General features: G+C 46.7%; 3 protein-coding genes across 4 annotated transcripts in view; 2 read left to right on the top strand and 1 right to left on the bottom strand.

Annotated features, from left to right (window-relative positions):
- LOC143427487 (uncharacterized) overlaps positions 1-18,199 on the bottom strand; it is a 161,142-nt gene that overhangs the window by 8,439 nt on the left and 134,504 nt on the right. The gene's annotated exons all lie outside the window — the stretch shown is intronic.
- Positions 1,526-4,873, top strand: LOC143427286 (uncharacterized). Its single transcript, XM_076901260.1, has 5 exons — positions 1,526-1,736; positions 2,372-2,424; positions 2,623-2,703; positions 2,822-3,045; positions 3,524-4,873. Exons 1-5 carry the CDS (start codon positions 1,674-1,676, stop codon positions 4,792-4,794), a joined length of 1,692 nt encoding a protein of 563 aa, XP_076757375.1. The 5' UTR covers positions 1,526-1,673; the 3' UTR covers positions 4,795-4,873.
- Nep3 (M13 family metallopeptidase neprilysin 3) lies at positions 8,503-16,256 on the top strand. 2 transcript variants are annotated; one of them, XM_076900634.1, is made up of 13 exons: positions 8,503-8,830; positions 11,381-11,494; positions 11,750-11,906; positions 12,165-12,374; positions 12,990-13,270; positions 13,572-13,670; positions 13,770-13,940; positions 14,264-14,412; positions 14,599-14,821; positions 14,907-15,366; positions 15,435-15,581; positions 15,664-15,803; positions 15,931-16,256. In XM_076900634.1, the coding sequence occupies exons 1-13, from the start codon at positions 8,819-8,821 to the stop codon at positions 16,105-16,107; spliced, it is 2,340 nt and encodes a 779-aa protein (XP_076756749.1). In that variant the 5' UTR covers positions 8,503-8,818; the 3' UTR covers positions 16,108-16,256. The 2 variants fall into 2 exon arrangements, with proteins under 2 accessions (XP_076756749.1, XP_076756747.1); XM_076900632.1 differs by lacking the exon at positions 8,503-8,830 and adding an exon at positions 10,386-10,509.

Below are 18,199 nucleotides of genomic sequence, written 5' to 3' on the forward strand. Positions count from 1 at the left end.
CGCCGAAATTCCAGGAATTCGCGATGACGTCATTTCCAAGAAGTGGCAAAACTCGGATACCTCCTATGACGTCATGTTCTCCTGATACAAAGTCGAATTTTCAAGATTTTGTTCGAAAAATTGGAAATGTATCAGGAGAACATAAGTAGTGAGGAGGTATGCGTGCCACTTCCAGGAAAATGACGTCACTTCCAAGAATCGCCGAAATTCCTGGAATTCTCGATGACGTCATTTCCAAGAACTGGCACTATTCGGATACCTCCTATGACGTCATGTTCTCCTGATACAAAGTCGGATTTTCAAGATTTTGTTCGAAAAATTGGAAATGTATCAGGAGAACATAAGTAGTGAGGAGGTATGCGTGCCACTTCCAGGAAAATGACGTCACTTCCAAGAATCGCCGAAATTCCAGGAATTCTCGATGACGTCATTTCCAAGAAGTGGCGAAACTCGGATACCTCCTATGACGTCATGTTCTCCTGATACAAAGTCGGATTTTCAAGATTTTGTTCGAAAAATCGGCAATGTATCAGGAGAACATGACGTCATAGGAGGTATCCGAGTTTTGCCACTTCTTGGAAATGACGTCATCGAGAATTCCAGGAATTTCGGCGATTCTTGGAAGTGACGTCATTTTCCTAGAAGTGGCACGCGTACCTCCTCACTACTTATGTTCTCCTGATACATTTCCGATTTTTCGAACAAAATCTTGAAAATCCGACTTTGTATCAGGAGAACATAACATGTGAGGAGGTATCCCAAAGTGCCACTTCTTGGAAATGACGTCATCAAGAATTCCAAGAATTTCGGCGATTCCTAGAAATGACGTCATTTTCCTGGCATCCTCAGTTTTCGGACTTTCATTCATGAAAAACCCCGATTTTGGGACTTTGTATCAGGAGAACATAACATGTGAGGAGGTATTCTATCGTGCTACTTCTTGGAAATGACGTCATTGATTTTTCCAGGAATTTCGGCGGTAAATAATCAATTTTAATTTAATGTATCATCGTACTTTAAAAAATGACGGGGGGAAAACTTGGATAGAGGGTTGAGGTAGAGTTAAATGATAAAACTTGTTTAACTACACTTGACTAATTAATTTATTCAGTATAATTAATACAATTTACATGCAATTACAATTAAACTATAACTTTTATGATCGATACACTTATAGTGCAATATTTCTTAAAGTATTAACGCAGATACGCTCGCAGTACAATATTTCTTATAACGATGCTGGATTTACATATAATACAGTATATCTCGCATTAATTAGCACGAGAGTAACATTCAGTAATTAGAAAATTCAAATTGGTATACCATCCCTCTAATTAGGGTTCAAATTAATTGCATACAGTTATCGACAGCAAATTACACCAGTCGCGCCATCTCTTAGAGGAACGCTGAAACTATTTCAACAATAGCTTGAGCAGTCTCCGCGCAGATGGCGCCACGAGTCGATTTTCAATTTGCATAGCCTGTCGTTCCGTGTGTTGGCAGCTCTGTTCCCGATGACGTCATTGTAGAGTTCCGAAATTGAAATCAATAAGCGGTGTGCAATGTTGTGTGCACATGACAGTCGGAGCGAAATGGTGATTATGTCAAAACAATCCTGTAGAGCGTACCGTTCTTGCCAGTTGGAGACGATGGTGTAAACGCTCCTCGAGAAGATGGCACGGAACACGAAGAAAAAGCTGGCGATTGTCGCCGGGACGTCTAGGTGTTTCATATACGTGAGTGAATCTCGTCCCCCGTCTCGATCTGTTCATATGCGATATCGTTTCCTCTGCCCAAACAAGCGACCCTTTTCCGCCTTTCGGATACGATATCACGTTTTCGTTCAGATTAATCCCTGGCCAGTCTGAAAAAATGGAGAAGGAAGATGTGTTACAGAAAGAAGTATATAGAAAGAGCTATTTACGTGTACACAGACACGCGTAAAGAAAATCTATCCGAGCGTAACATGTATGTGAATACGCGACTGTGATGGTCTGTGCACATATTCCATACCATATCAGCTTGTAAACATATCGGAATAGTACCGTATTAAAGTCTGTGCGAACGTATATTTAGATGGGTGGCCGTTCGAAAGGGTTCAGCGTGCAGGAGGAAACAAATCGAGTGGCGTCGATGCGCGTTCGATTTCCGTTTCCTCGAGATCTCGCACTATCGACGAGCGATGCGACTCGGTTCGATTGATGTTTGAATTTAACTGGGACTTGGTCGTTTCTCGCTCGAGAATTTATTACTCCGCTGGTTCGCTCAATTTAACGCTTGATCTCCCTTCATTTTTTGCCCCCTTTTTTCTTCGACAGTTCGACCACCGCATAGGGACTCGTACACGATCTAAAATGATAACTTCTTTTAGGCAGAAGCAAAGTGTTATGCCTCCGAAATGCCTGGAGAAATAAAATACTATGAGTGAGTTTTACACATGCAAGTATACTTATCTTTATACTAATCGAACGACGAACGTTTTAGCGTGAGAGTATTTAAGAGTAATAAAAAAAAAAAAAGAAAAGAAAAGGAGGATGAGAAAAGAGAGAAAGAGGGGGAAGAACGGAGGACGAGAATGAAAGCCGTCTGATTACCTATTTATGTGCTCTGCATTCGTTTTAGGTGTTCTAGAACCGAATATTGTTGCAGTATTGGTTGTTGCGTGTCGCCTGGACTAAATTTTCATCATTTATGGTATTATTGGTGCGCAAAACAAGTTTACACAGACCAATCTGACTTATTCGCTTTTTTTTTTTTTATATAAATGAAATTAACAATCTCCACAACGGTTCTTTCTTTCTGATGCACGTTCTCGTTTTAGGATACTGGTTATAATTATGTTCCTGGTGTGCTCTGGTGGCGGTTGGTGGTATCGGTATTGGCTGCAGGGTAGATACAGAGCGGCTGCATCTGCTATTCCGACCAGAGCTACCAATACGCGGGGAGCTCGGAGTAGTATGAGGGGAACGACGTGTCAAGGGCAGAGGGCTCGAATTACCTATAACTCGGCGAGGAACACCGTCCTGTTGCACCGTATGTGGAAAGGCGAGTGCCACACACGCTTGCGGCTTCTCGTGGTTCAACCCTTGCTACCTCCTCTTCCCCGACATGCCACGAGAATCACATCGAGTCCAACAACGCGTTGACAAAAATGCAGATTCTCGTGGCACTAGTATATTAACAAGGTGCATTAGGATATCACCTGAGAGCCTTCTCGATAATTCTTTTAATATAACGCGCATTGTCGGTTGAAAGCTGTTAGAATGCTTGATTAATTGTCTCTTTGTACCGCACTGTAAAAGCTATTAGATATACATCGATGAACGATAGAAAGCTGGTAATGTGACCAAAGCAAACGACCACGACACCTACATCCATCGGTGTACGCGCATTATATCAGAAGCATACGCGTTTTATTCGCGACGGTCCTTGAAACGCGGCAGTCCTTGAAACCTCGATCAGCCGCGTGTTAATCCAACGGTAGACTCGATCGACCGGGTACTTCTACGATTCTGTTTCACAGGTCCCCAGAGGAACGGAGCGGTGCCAGCGTACAACGGAAACGCGACCACCTCGGCGCAATACCAGAACATGAGCGTGATGCTGAACGACGCGAACTGCCCTTACTACCAGTTATACGGTCCGCCGCCAAGCTACGAAACTGTGATAGCCCAAACACGCGGCAAGGTGTCCAGTCCCGCGTCGCCGGGCCCGACGAACGCGCGTGCCAACGTGCAATCGCCGAACCTGCCGCCGGCTGGCCCGCACGTGCCCCAATGTTTCTCCTACGCCTGCAACTTCCCCGCGAGGCTGAACAACGGCTTGGACCAGTGCGCAGCGCAGTACACGAACGGCGGAGCGAGCTCCAGGCAGCTGGACGTCCGCGAGGGCATCCCGTACCCGCATTTCCCGCAGTATTGCACGCTCGCGGATGGAACGTTGAGGCGGAACGTCTGCGTTCCTTTCGGCTACCAGGAGCAATCGTTCGTTCCCAGGGACGGGTTTAGTCAGATGTATCAAGCAGGTGCCACGAATTACGTTCTGTATCCGCTGGACAAGTCCTCGGATACCTCGGATCAGGAGAATCAGGGCTACCAGCTGTCGAACGCAGAGAGGTACACTATGATGAGCGTCGACTGTGCGCCGGGTAGCAGTAGGGAGCAGGGTATCTGGAAGGCGGACGATCGAGCGATCTCTAAAGTGCACGGTAGCCAGGGTGGTGGTCAAGTAGTAGAAGCGAGAACAACCGGTGAACGGATCGAGAAAAGTCGTCAGAATGCGTCTGAAGCGATCGCGGCTGGGTTCCCTTGTCTGTTTAAGATCGACGAGGATCGCGGGGCGGATTCTAAGTCGTCCGCGAACTCGCTGGAAGATTTCTTCTCGGAGTTCACCAAGTGTCGGCGAGTCTACGGCGGTTCTTTGAGGGCAACCGGTCGGTACGCCGGTAAAGAGAGGCGCGAGCAATATTCCGTTCAAAGGGGCTTCTCCAAGATACTGCCCCACTCCTGTGATGGACTTATCAATACAGAGCCGGCAGTGGCATGCGGCGATACGTCCCACGTCCACGGGCCAGCCTCGTTAGAGGATAGGGGTAACGTTAGCGGCAGTTCTTCTCAATCGAATCCATCCAATAATGTGATATTAGAGTGTTTCGGCTCCGGGGCCGCGTCCTCGTCCCACTCGACCGGTAACGTCGAGGAACTCGAGCAGTCTCGTTCTCGCCTCGTAAATGCCAGTACAAATTCTGATCTTGAAAGTAAACATAGATTAGACAGATCGAAATCGTTGGACTGAGCGCGCTTATGGGAGTACCCTGTGTCGCGTCGTGTCGTTCGTTAACAGTGCTTATTCTTGTACACGTCGCTGATCCATGTGAATCACGATTTCCGATCGACTCCTACGATGTCCGTTCCGACAAGTTCTCCTGTAATCGATCCGACGAAACGAGCGCAGTATTATCTTTTCTAAACATCCAACTTTGAAATCGATATATGGTAGACTTTGGTGAATCCGTGATGACGTTAGAATTGCTCTGAGATATTGTAATACTCATTTTGAAATGTGAAAATCTGTCGAAGGATATCAGGATAGATCAGACATTTAGTCGAGCAAGAAAGAGAGAGAGAGAGAGAAGAATCGTGCAAATTATTTTTTAATTCAGAAGAGTACCATATTGTTCTTTTCACAATATATTCTGGTCACTCTGACTGTACTTTACTCGAAACCAAATTGTCAAATATTATACAGTTCGCTTCCTCAGCGGACGAAAAGACGCGCTTGACGCGTTACATTTCTATTTTACGATATTATCCGTTACTATTTTTCCCTCTCTGTCCATCTGATCGTATAATCGAGCTCATCGCGTGACATTCACTTGTATCTACATCCCTCCTCTATACGTTCAACTGCTACGTACACTTCCAATCGTTCTCGAGTCGTTACGTACCAATCTTTTTTCTAACAAGCGTGTCGCAAATCCGGTAGCAAGACTTGCCAAGTCGATAACGGATTCTCGTATCCGAAGAGGAGGAGACCCACGGGACCACATTCTCGACGTCTTTCAGTTTCTCTCCGTTTACTTATCGAGTATGGAATAATTTGGTATCAACCAAACGCAGTCCAGTTGAATACCTCCAACGTAGCTCTAGTCGATGGTCCGTCTGTCGCGTAGCTTGATCTTTGATCTTCTTCTTTTGCAACACACGATACTGCCAGAAATCTTTGGTGAACAAAAAAAAAAAAAAGAAAGAGAAAAGAAAAAAAAAGAGAAACAATGTCCTGTTCAATTTAGCGGTGGTTCCAAGCTACGTAATTAATTAATAATGATAACGATAACGATTATATTAATATTAACGATACTGATAACGACGTTAATCGGTTAACGAACGACCGGTTAATGAAATTTTTCCTTCCTTTTACGAACGAGCTCAACCGATTCCAATTACGCACAAGGGGGCGTCGCTCGACGCCTGGTTCTTAAATCGTCCTACGTAAACGTCGGTAAATGCCAATAAACTTCGTTAGCGCACCTTTTTCTAATCTTCGCACGTACAGCCGCACTTTACGAGCCGCAAAACAATTCTCAGTGCAAGCTGAACAATTCTAATTGCCAGGGTTTAAACGATCGTCGGTCCGATATCGCGCGTCGTCGCGTCTTCTCGAGGGAAGCGGGTACGAGTCAAAGGACTGTTGGATCCTCCTGGTTCCTCGAAAACGAGACGACAGCGCGCTTTTGGTCCTTATTACACGCGATCGAACGCTTCGTCCGCGTCCATCTCTGGTTTACACTGACGCGTGCACGTTTTAACGCGATCCCGCGGATTTTTATGGATTCTCGATCGATCCACTTTCGAAAAAGCCCAGGGGAAAGTCGATGTATACTTTATTAATTTTAAGCTACGTTTAATAAATATTATACGGTCCTCTCCGCGATGCGAGACGGGACTCGAAGTCTGCCCGTGTGTCCTTTTGCGTGTTTACTCGTTACGTTTTGTGAGTGAGTGTGCGTGTGTGGGCGCGTGAAGTAACGTTTTAATTAACTATCGATCATTTGCGAGACGGAGGGGATCAAGCGTGTAGATCCAGTCCGACGGAGGAATTATATTTTAATCGATGTTCAGAGATGTCACGACAGCTTGCGAACGCCCTTTTCTTTCACCGATCGACACCGCTGTTCTCAGTTTCCCGCGTTCGCATCGCTCCACGCAGACGAGAAGCGGATGCCGCGCGAGTCGATTTCAATTGGTGCTGGTGAGAAACAGAGGGACGCGTTTATCGGTTGTCGGATTTGCCTGATGACGAAGTCGAGATTACTTTTACTGTACACTGAAGAAACGATTGTTTTTTCAGAACCAAAGGTCTTGGAGACGATACGAAGGCGAGTATGCTCGAGCAACGTTGGCTTCTCGAGTCGAACAGACATTTACGCGATACAAGAAGTTCGTGTTAATTGAAACTGTCAGATGGATTAATGTAAATGAAAACAGAGTGCAGAGACGTTTGCTCGATTGAAACGCGATCATCTTTTCAGTGTACGAGCGTAACTCGACTAGAGAAATCGAGATCGAGTACCGATGTCCCGTTTGTCAGTCTCCGATTCTTTGTTGCTCGATTGCAACCGCGGTCCAAAGAAAGAGCGTACGTGCCAATAACGAGTCCGTTAGATAGGGGTATGTGTCGAGTGGGTCGAGCTGATCGAACTCACGACACACGCATCGTTTTGCTCGATCTCTTACGGTCAAGAGAGAAAGAGAGTGAAAGAGAGAGAAAGAGAGAGAGAGATATGTATTAGCTTAAAAGATGAAAGAGTTATAAATACGTACGCGTACACGCATGCACAGGTGTTGAATGCGCGCGTGCATGCGTGCACCTCGTACACGCGTAATTATTTTTTCTAATCGATTCAAATGAACGAGCTCTGTTTATCCGAGGCTCAGTCCGTTTCACTGATCGTTACCGCATAAAATGAAATAACAGAACCGAGTATCGTACCGGATTACGAGCTATTCTATAGATTCCAGGATACATTATATATTTTGCGTGCGTCTGCATAGCCTGCGTGTTATATTATAGCTTTAATGATCGATAAACTAGTCCGAATGAACCTCTAACTGTAACGTGCAATCATATTCGTATCGATATATATTGTAAGATATACTGTACCTCACGCGAAAGGTTGTCTTTGATGAAATAAAGACAGGATATTTATTCACATCAGAGTGTACGCTGTAATCGGGAATTTTTGGCTGGATTTTTGTCGAACGATCGAATAATGCTGTTCAACAGGATATATCCCTGTTTTGTATAGGGTAATTGATCACACGTGCCTTAAATCATTTAGTATACTCTGCTAAATATTGTCAATGGCTAAAAATAGTTGAACTTGATTGATATCCGAAGGGCACTTCTTAAGCGTTCTATCTCATTTCTGGGAAACCTTAAGAACGCTTAGAAAATGCATTTTCTGCGGGAAATAAACGGAAACCGAGCCTTCGCCGCTTTTCCCTGTAAACCTCCTCTCGCGAACTTATCATTTCCACGTTCCTCAGTTTATCCGTCCAAATTCTATTTGCATTCTTATCAAAGTACAATTACTGTTGCACGATAACTTATTACCGATCGCACGAAACCCCCACGTGCAATACCTCGACGAACCATCGTGAGAAAGTCGAGACGATGCGGAGTTGAAGAATCGATGGCAACGAAGGAAAAAATTCGACAAAACGCCACGCGATTAATGCGATAAAATGCAAAGACGAGGAAACAGGGAGAAGCAGTAGTTACACGTTGCAAAGGAACGTGGATAATCATATATTGAATCGCAATAGATTCGCAGTGGCAAAGTGTAATGGCGAGCAGCGAAGCGCGGGGTGCCGCGATGGTAAAAACGACGCAGTTACCGATAAGCCGGGGCGACGGTAAGAGATGGCAGGTGCAACTAGACCCAGGAGAGGAAATCAATATTTAAGGGTAGACTGGCTGGTAGAGGGGTTGGAGGCGCGTCGAGAGCGTCCCCATAAGGGAGAGCTTGCACGCGAAGTTGGGAACGCCGATGTAGGCGGCGAAGCCGATAAAAACGGTTCAGAAAATGTCGTAGTCCGGGGGAACGGGACAGTTTTCGCGTGTAATACCTCTCTTCTCCTCGATTTTCTCTCCGCCTTTCTCTTCCGCGCCCTTCCTCTTTCTCTCTCCCTCTCTCTCTCTCTCTTTCTCTCTCTATACTTCCTGTTACGCTGTTTCCTCGCCACGAAGGTTCGACCCCGGTGAATCGATAATTAAAGTGATAGTGCGCGGCGATTACACATTTGTGCCGGACAAGATGTCGGTGAAGGTGAGTGGTACGCGTAAAAAGCATATAAGCATATAAATGGAAGATGACCGGTCCTGGGCTGTTGTTTCGTGCTAATTTCGACTGATCCAGATCGGGTGCAGTCGGTTCAGATCGATTTACGCATCGTTGCTTGGGAGAGTCTACGTGCACGTTTCTCCAATTTCGTATTCCGATTTCAAGGAAAGTGTCTGGCTATTAATTTTGTTCATTGGATGTTTATTAACGTGCTGATTGAAATTAGACGTAACTCGAAACCGGTTACCGATGTTCCAGGGGAACGTAAATAAACGGGGAATAGAATGTTCGTTATTTGAGTTACACAGAATTTGTTATTATTAGAATGTTTATTATAATAATGTTTCCCCGGTTTTGTTTGTGTACACTAGACGATGTTCCCTTCGTGAAACGTTTTCCACGAATTTCTCTTTATGAATATTCGAAATTTGACCGTGCACGTTGACTTTTGCGATCCACGTCCCTATCGAGATTTTGCTGCATCCTGTCCCTACGTGTTCAGAAACGTTGTGTAACGAATGTTAACTAACTCGCGAATTCAGTCCGTTTATGGATGAAATGTACATGTCTCTGAACCTCCACGAGACAGAATCATGTAAACAGCGCATCTGTTTAAGTAAAAGCTCAATTCTATTGCAAGCTGTACTCGTATACACTGGAAAAAGAAAAATTGATACCAGAATGCTTGATATTCATTTGCATTAATTTTGACTTCTGCTTAATTAAATCGAGCGATTCAGATTCAAATTTAAACAAACATTTAAAATCGATTATACTACTCAAAAAGAAAGAAAAATCGAAATCAATTAAATTGGATGCAGACATAATTTCCAGTGTACGTCATACGAAATCGTCTGCGACTCTCAGGCAACGCGAGTATCATTCGAACCGAGACGCCCAACCGGAACCATCGGTTGTTTACGCTTCTGGGCGGTGCGCCCAAGTCCCCAAAGGGAGAACCGGTGTACGTGTACACGGTTTTCCATCCGCGGTGCTATCAGAAACGTGGCGAAACACGCTGGTGAGGCACAAAGCATTTTAATCGTATTAAACGAGGCTACAAGTGCCCGTTTCCTGCTAGGAGACCCGAAAGAGAGACGGAAACAGGCAACTCAATTGTAGACGCGTGCGCGCCGCTTCCACTGATCCTCGTGTTTGCACGCGTGCAGTCCCGCACCGCGTCGTGCCGCGCCGCGCCGCTTGCAACCAGCCTGCAGTTCCGATACGAGCGTTTATCGTGCTTGTTTCGCATACCGTAGTGTCCCGCGTCGCGCGTTTCTCGTTCTCCTTCTCGACTCCAGTAGGACTCGTCGCACTCCCACGATTCTCGCCTCGATTCACGCCCGCTTCGAAACCCTGATCGGATTCCGATTCTAACGATCCTCGTACTCTCGATGCGGAGAGGGCACGCGTACGGTGCGAGGCGATAAGCTTTCCGCGTTAGCGGAGTATCGCGAGATAGTGTGTAATCGCGCGACGTCACGCGAATTACGGCTGCGTTCAAGAGACGGACGCTGTTCGAAGAGAGGCTCGGATGCAACGACGGCTGCCCGTCCTCGATTTCGTTTCGCGCGTAGAACGGGAACGGACACTCCTCGCCGCGATCCTGAGAACACGAACGGCCTCCGACCATGCATTTGTTTCGGAGTAACGGCCGCTCGACGGTACGTATTTTTAGTTTGCTCTAAGAACGTGTCACGGCGCCGCGACAACCGATCTCTTCACTGAATTTTCGGCTCTTCTGTTGACGCGCGCCTTTTCCCTCTTAGTTCGAGCCCCGTCGCATGGCGTGCTGCGGTCTCTGTCAGCGGACGTTCGCTCCTCGCTCTTCTCAGCCGTTCGATTTGTTTCTATCCATGGAAATTCGTTTCACGTGTATCGTTGTTTGCGACAGATGGATGGATAAATTGTTTACACGTTTCTAAAAGCTCCCACGGGCGTGAGAGAGCAGTTAATGTATACGATAGTTGGAAATAGAATTAGTCGGATGATGTTTAGAGGATGACATGAAATTAGCATTTAAATTCTACTTTTTCAGTCGCGGTTGTATGGATGACAGGCTACTCGCGAGTGATGCCACGGTTATGCATAATTGTACGAATCCTCTTGGCCTTCGCGATTCCCTAGACTCGACCAAGTTGTATACAACCTCGTGCAAAAGATCGAATACGTTCGACGTATTTTTAGTCCGCGTTCAGGCACGACATGTGGAGTCCAAGTAAACGCGAGACGGAAAAATTGCTAAACCGTTAGGCATTATTCGAATAATATTAATAAACGCGTAAACACTCGCAGCCTCCTCGTTACTGTGTATATAAACAGAGAAGGTATTTGCAAGATGTTACCTAATCGCGTTATCGCCGTTTGGTCACGGTTATTGTGTAACAACAACGGGCTCTTTTAGCGTCTCCTTATCTCCGACAAAGTGTCGTTTGCCCTTGCCTCGTGGCCCCCGCTTGACCGCCGATCGACGATAATTTAGGCGCGCTGAACAGTCGGTAACAGTTACAAACTGACTTCTCGTTTACCCTCCAGATGATGATGTACAAGCAGGCGGAGTTCGAGGACGAGGACAGCAGCAGCATCGGTTCCGTCGCTCTGAACAGCGAGGGGATCAGCACCTCCGCCACGCACATCAGGTACAACTCGGTGGGTACAACACGCGTCTAATTATCGTCAACGCTAATTCAAGCAGCTTCGTTTGGAGGCGCAAGCGTGATGTTTGCGTCTAACGAGTCGAAGTGCAATGCCGCGATACACGCAGCGACGAAAGGGTTAATCGATGTTAACTGGCCAATTTACGCGACACTTCCATTCGGACCGGTTTCTCGAGATATTAACCCGAGTACGATCGTTGCGCCTTTTGGTTCTCTCGTGTTATACATACGATTTTCTGTACCACAGGGGATCTCTCTGTGGAGGGCGAGGAGCGCGCTCGAGAGGTGCCTGTTCATCATTTGCGCGGGCCTTCTGTTGATGGTCGTGATGCTGTCGATAATGATCAGCAGCAAGAACGGTTGGGACGAGGCGCAGATACTTCACGTCACTTCGCATGGAGATGGTAAGAGGAAACCTGATGTTAGAACTAGCACAGTTTTCTTCTCGAAAATGGAAACAGCGTCTGTAAGATGCGAGGAAACGTTTATAAATCATAGCCAGAGTATATTGTCCACTAAATACATTTTATACCTGAATGTAAACGAGTGTTTTCAGTAAGATTTTCAGTACGCTCGACTGAGAATTCTATCGTTCTTCGGTTAACTCGATGCATCGTCGATTGGAAGGACTGATGATGAAAGATGAATCGATCTTGCTTCAGATGGTACGCACTGTTTGACTGAGCACTGCGTTACGGTGGCCGCCACTATCATAAATAGCATCGATCGTTCGGTCAATCCCTGCGAGGACTTTTACGAGTACGCGTGCGGTGGTTGGATCAAGAAGAATCCCATACCAGATGGAAGCAGCATGTGGGGAACGTTCGACAAGCTCGAGCAAGACAATCAGCTGGTCGTGAGGAATGTTCTTGGTAAAATAGTTGCATCCTCTGTACGCTTCCTTTTTCCATCGCGAACAAAAGTCTGGGTTCGCACAGTTCAAGTGGACAACTTTAAGATCAATTTGCTCGACTCGAGTAACGAATTATCCGTTCTCTCGAATCGAGTAAACTGCTTTTAATTGATGTTAACGGTCTTTTCTTTCGGTGATCTCTTCTTTAGGTGTCTGTGCGAGTCACTCTTTAATTTTCCCAAGAGCGCCCGCTTCGACGGCAGTTTTTATTCCGCGAATTCGCACATATGGTCCCGCGCAGAAATAAGTAAAAACCGATTAGAGCCAAGCCCAAGGGAGATGCCGGATGTGGCAAGACTTCCTAATCGAGGCAAAAACCGTTTTCCTTGAAGTATTTGCGACATTCTTTTTCTGCTTCCTGTGCATATTCTCCTCACGTGTCTGAAACGAGAAGTTCAAGTGTCACGAGTTGCTCTGCAGCTTTTTTCTCTCGACATTTCCTCCACTCGAATCGAAGTTACGCTTGCCTTAGAGCTGGTACGAAGTTGCGTTCCGGCGGCTTCCCTTTTCTACGATGAAATTTCGTAGACTAGCACTGTTTCTCCTAATTTTCGCTTACCTTCTATTTAACCAGAGAAGCCGTTCAGCAAAATGCACTCGAAGGCGGAGAAGAAAGCGAAGCATTACTTCCTGTCCTGCATGGACGCGAACGACACGATCGAGACGCTTGGCGCGAAGCCGATGCTGAAGCTGTTGGAGACCGTCGGTGGTTGGAACATTTCCGGGAAATTCAATCTAAACGAGTGGTCCCTGCAGAATAGCATGCACATTCTGCAAAATGTTTACAATATGGACGGTTTATTTACATGGGCTGTGAACGAGGACGATCGAAATAGTACCAGACACATTATACAAGTAAGAGTCGCGAAATGGATCTGGAGGACGCGTCGATGTCCAAAAGCTGGGGGAAAAATGAAAATATTGGCTCTGTCTGGTAATGGCGCGAGATCAAACGAAACCTTTAAAGCTACGTAATCTTGTTGAAATCGTTTGGATCTTCGGATAAACGATACTTTTTCTGACTTATCTGTTATTTCCGCAATCAATGCCACTTATAAAATCTGTGAAAAAATAAGACGCAATCTATATGTACCTTGAAATCTACCACTTGGATACTATCGTCCGATGTTTGTTGATGGAATGATTTATGTTCAAGGTCGATCAAGGAGGACTGACGTTGCCCACCGCTGACAATTACCTGAACGTAACCGAGCACAGGAAAGTGTTGGACGCGTATCTGGAATACATGACTAAGGTGACTCTCTTTTTCCCTCTTTCCTCATCGACGACAATCCTCGCTGGAATCTTGTAACGCGGTGAGAATCGAGTACAAACGTTGCCGCGTGTTTTGCAGATCGGAACACTGCTTGGCGGCGATGAGAACTCGACGAGGACGCAGATGCAGGACGTGATAACGTTCGAAACGAAATTGGCGGAGATCATGACACCGCCGGAGGATCGTCGCGACAAGGAGAAGCTTTACAATCTGATGCCGTTGAGCAAACTGCAAACGAAAGCGCCTTTCGTGAGTATGCGCGCGTACAAAGTGTCGTTGTGCGACTATTTGTGGGTAATTTAACAGATGCACCGTTTCAGAAGTGTAGCAAACAGCCTGTAACCATCAGCGATATTCATAAATTCAAAGCTCTTACCCTAATTACGATACGTTACGACTTCGTTCTCGTCGTTCGACTTTGGCTTCTAAAATCGTCATCTGTTAAATTTTCCATTTCTCAACCACCCAGTATAAACATTCATACGTACAGCACTGCGTTTCCGGCGTGTTTCTGGGTAACGTATCCACCGCTTCGATAAATACCATTCTATAACCGTCCGGTTTAATTTTAGATGTCCTGGGTCGACTATTTTCAAAATGCGACGGGGCTTGTCAACAAGGAGATCGACAACGAGACGATGATCGTGAATTTCGCGCCGGAATACTTCGCCAAACTATCCAACCTGGTTTTAGAGTACAAGAAAACAAACAAAGGGAAGATGTAAGTGTGTTCTCGTGATTGACTCCCTGTCCGCGTTAGGGCACGCGTCCATCCGGTTGCGAAGATTCTGGAGAACAATTGGTAACGATTGGTATTCCCTCGGTTGGACGCGTGCCCTAGAGTTCGTTCTACGTGAAACACTTTTGTCAGTGTCTATTAAACTCTCTCTTCTTTCTCTCGCACCAGAGTGCTGAACAATTATCTCGTCTGGCAAACCGTGAGATCCCTGACCGCCTGCCTGTCAAAATCGTTCCGCGACGCTTACAAGGGACTAAGGAAGGCGCTGATCGGCTCGGACGGCCACGAGGAGCAATGGCGTTACTGCGTCAGCGACACGCATAACGCGATGGGTTTTGCGATCGGTGCGATGTTCGTTAGAGAAGTTTTCCATGGAAATAGCAAACCCATGGTTATAATTTACGCTCATCAGTAACTAATCCACCGTTTAACGCGACGCGCGATCTAGGCTCACGCGGCGATTCGATCGGTTCCAGGCGGAGGATATGATCGACCGGGTGCGCAAAGCGTTTACCAAGAACCTGAAGAACCTCGACTGGATGGACGTCGAGACGAGACGGTCGGCTGAGGAGAAAGCGAACGCGATCACCGACATGATCGGCTACCCGGACTTCATACTGAACCAGGACGAGCTCGACGAGCGTTACAAGGACCTGACGATCAAGCAGAACGAGTACTTCGAGAACAACATACGGGTGAACAAGTACAATTTGCGGAAGAACCTGGAGAAGCTCGACCAGCCGGTGAACAGGACCACGTGGATCATGACACCGCCCACGGTGAACGCTTACTATTGGCCTACGAAGAACCAGATGGTTTTCCCGGCTGGTATCCTGCAGGGTCCGTTCTACGACATGGAGAACCCGAGCAGCTTGAATTTCGGCGGTATTGGCGTCGTTATGGGACACGAGTTGACGCATGCGTTCGATGATCAAGGTAGACACCTTTGTTAAGTGCTCCTTGTCGTCGTTGTTCATTTCTATTCCACGTTTATCGGTTTCTAGGAAGGGAGTACGATCTGAATGGCAACTTGAATCGATGGTGGAATAACGCGACGATAGACAGGTTCAAGAACAGGACGGAGTGTTTCGTGGAGCAGTACAATAACTTCGAGATACACGGTCGGCACGTGAACGGACGTCAAACATTGGGTCAGTTGCACGGACGACGGACAGGGGCGCGTGCCTCGCCTGTATTCCATCCTTGTGATCGAACCGATCTTCTTCGTTCCAGGGGAGAACATTGCGGACAACGGAGGCCTTAAAGCAGCATATCACGCGTACATTTCAGCGCCAAAAATCTACAGAGATCAACTACCGTTACCTGGTCTTAATCTGACGCATCGACAACTCTTCTTTTTGAATTTCGCCCAGGTAACTCGAGAGAGAAACGCTGTTTACCACCCGCAGAAGGGAACTCTCGACTCTTGTCTTACTCTATCTTACAAAATCGCGTTCTTAAAAAACGTTTCATCTGTAGTTACTTATTATTTGTCGTCAGGTCTGGTGTTCCGCTGTAACGTCCGAAGCGATAGCCCTCCAGATCGAGAAAGATTCTCACTGTCCGCCAAAGTACAGAGTGATCGGCTCGCTCTCGAACCTGCCAGAGTTCGCCTCGGAGTTCAACTGTCCGGAAGGCTCGCGGATGAATCCCGTTCACAAGTGCGAGGTGTGGTAAACGCCGTGTTCCTTCGAATCGTCCACGATTCTACAACTCGACGCGTGAAAGGTTGGATGATTCGCGTACGAGGTCGTCGTTGGAACGTCGGAGCTCGTCCGTGGCTCCTGCGCGAGCAAAACCCGGCTCGGTTTCTTAACCGCGCGATTTTATCCGATAGTAGAAACATTGCCGTGGTAGTCGCGGACTTTAATCGCGACCGTGTCAGTCCTAACGCGACGTTAAATTCGAAGGGGCTTCGAGGGTCCACGCTTGCACGCGTTCGGTGTATCAATCCTTTCGTTCGAAGTAATCGAGGAGGATCGACACTTAAAGCTGGGCTAGGAAACAGACTAGGACCACCGTGTACGAGTCGCTCGATTCCCTTTACGCGATCGGTCACGAGCTCACTGTGGTTCATCGCGATCACTCCCACCGGTATTTTATGCGCAAGCGTGTCAAGTGATTTTTCACTTTTATACTTGGAACCAGTATTATTCTCTGCAGACATTACACTTTTAACTGGATCGCGGGGGGGTACAGACGCGCGTATTAAACGCGCCTCGCCCTCGAACCATGTATTATATATTTCCGATTGATTAGTCGACAGTTTACGGAACCATTGCATTTCCATCGGGCGCGTGCGGGGATACACGTGAATACAACGTGAACGGGCAAGCGTAGGGACGGTTTCGACCCTTTGAGCGTTCGGCTGTGCGCGTGTGCGTTTAGTACAAATGAGCGAGTGTGCCTGCGTGTTCTGTCAGTAGCAATTTGAGAAATTCGAACGCAGAAGAACCGAGGAGAACAAAATTTCCGATAAAACGAACTCTTGCGTAGCGTGGATCGTGTCCAGTTATGTTACCACGTTCAAGTACAAAAAGCAGCTCGCCGCTATAAGTTCCCGTTGTTGTCACGCTGAAAGCGATACTTGACGGATCCACGTGCGGACGTTTCTATGCGCTCAAAGGGGTAACAGATGCAGGAGGAAGGGTGAGAAAACGTACGAACGACCTTGAGGACCGATTGTTCGTTAAACTGGATTTTTGTTCGCGGCTTTTGTCCATTACCTGAACAAGTGGTTCCGATGAGCTGATCTCGATGAGCCACGGCGACGTTATTTCTGCAGGCAGGAAGTTCAGTTCTAGCTTAAGTTAAGCGGTGAGAAGTTTCATTTTTTAAACGAACGTCGCGCGAGTGCATAAGGTCAGTTCGGAATGAACGCGTCGAGCGTCTGTGTCCATCCGTGCGTTGTCGAGATCGTTTCTTCGATCGAGCCCATTCTCGATTTCCGTTGTACACCGCTCGTGTACCCACTGTTGAACCAACGTTCGTAGCCGACAGGAGAAAACCGACCGTCTATCACCTCGACGGGTGTTACGTACACACGCATACGCATTTCGTGCACGACTAAATAGTTTTTATCTTCCGTTCGTTCGATGGCGAACGAGGACGCAAAGTCGATGACACCGGCCTGTCGTCCTTTGCGTGCTTCCTAAAAGGGAATACGATTATGATTAATCAACGAGTATCGTGCGTCGAAAGTGTAGTCCTCGAAGAAAAAAAGAAGAAGAAGAAGGAAAATTATTTCTGCGGTCTACGATAAGCATTTATGTATTATCCGGAATCGTGTATTTATTAAAGACTAATGTGACGCACGTGTAAATCAAATAAAGAACGAATTAAATGATGATATTACATATACTCGGTTATCGATCGGATTTCTCGTCCATCACATCGTTCCTCGATCATCCATCCCGAACGCGTCCCTTTTAAAAGAGCCAGGGGATGTCGCTCGCTACCAAGAGTCTCCAAGTAGAAACGTAATTCTTTTTTTTTTTTTTTGAACCAAACGATAACGCTTTCGAATTGCACGGCTCGCGGTATAAAAAAGACACCAACTGTTTTTCTCTTATTGCGTCAACCGTTTAAAGGGGTTAAAGATTAATTTTGGCGAACCACCGTCGAAGGCGAACGCGGAGCGACTCCACTATCGGTTCTCACGCGAGCGGACTGAACTTTGTTTTTGCAACGCGTCTTCGAGACCGGTTAATGGAACGGAGTTTCCACGTATCGCTAGATAAGAGGTCAGTGTATTGCTAAATCCGGCGGG

Source organism: Xylocopa sonorina, chromosome 9, assembly GCF_050948175.1.
Source record: "Xylocopa sonorina isolate GNS202 chromosome 9, iyXylSono1_principal, whole genome shotgun sequence".
Classification (NCBI taxonomy): Eukaryota; Metazoa; Arthropoda; class Insecta; order Hymenoptera; family Apidae; genus Xylocopa; species Xylocopa sonorina.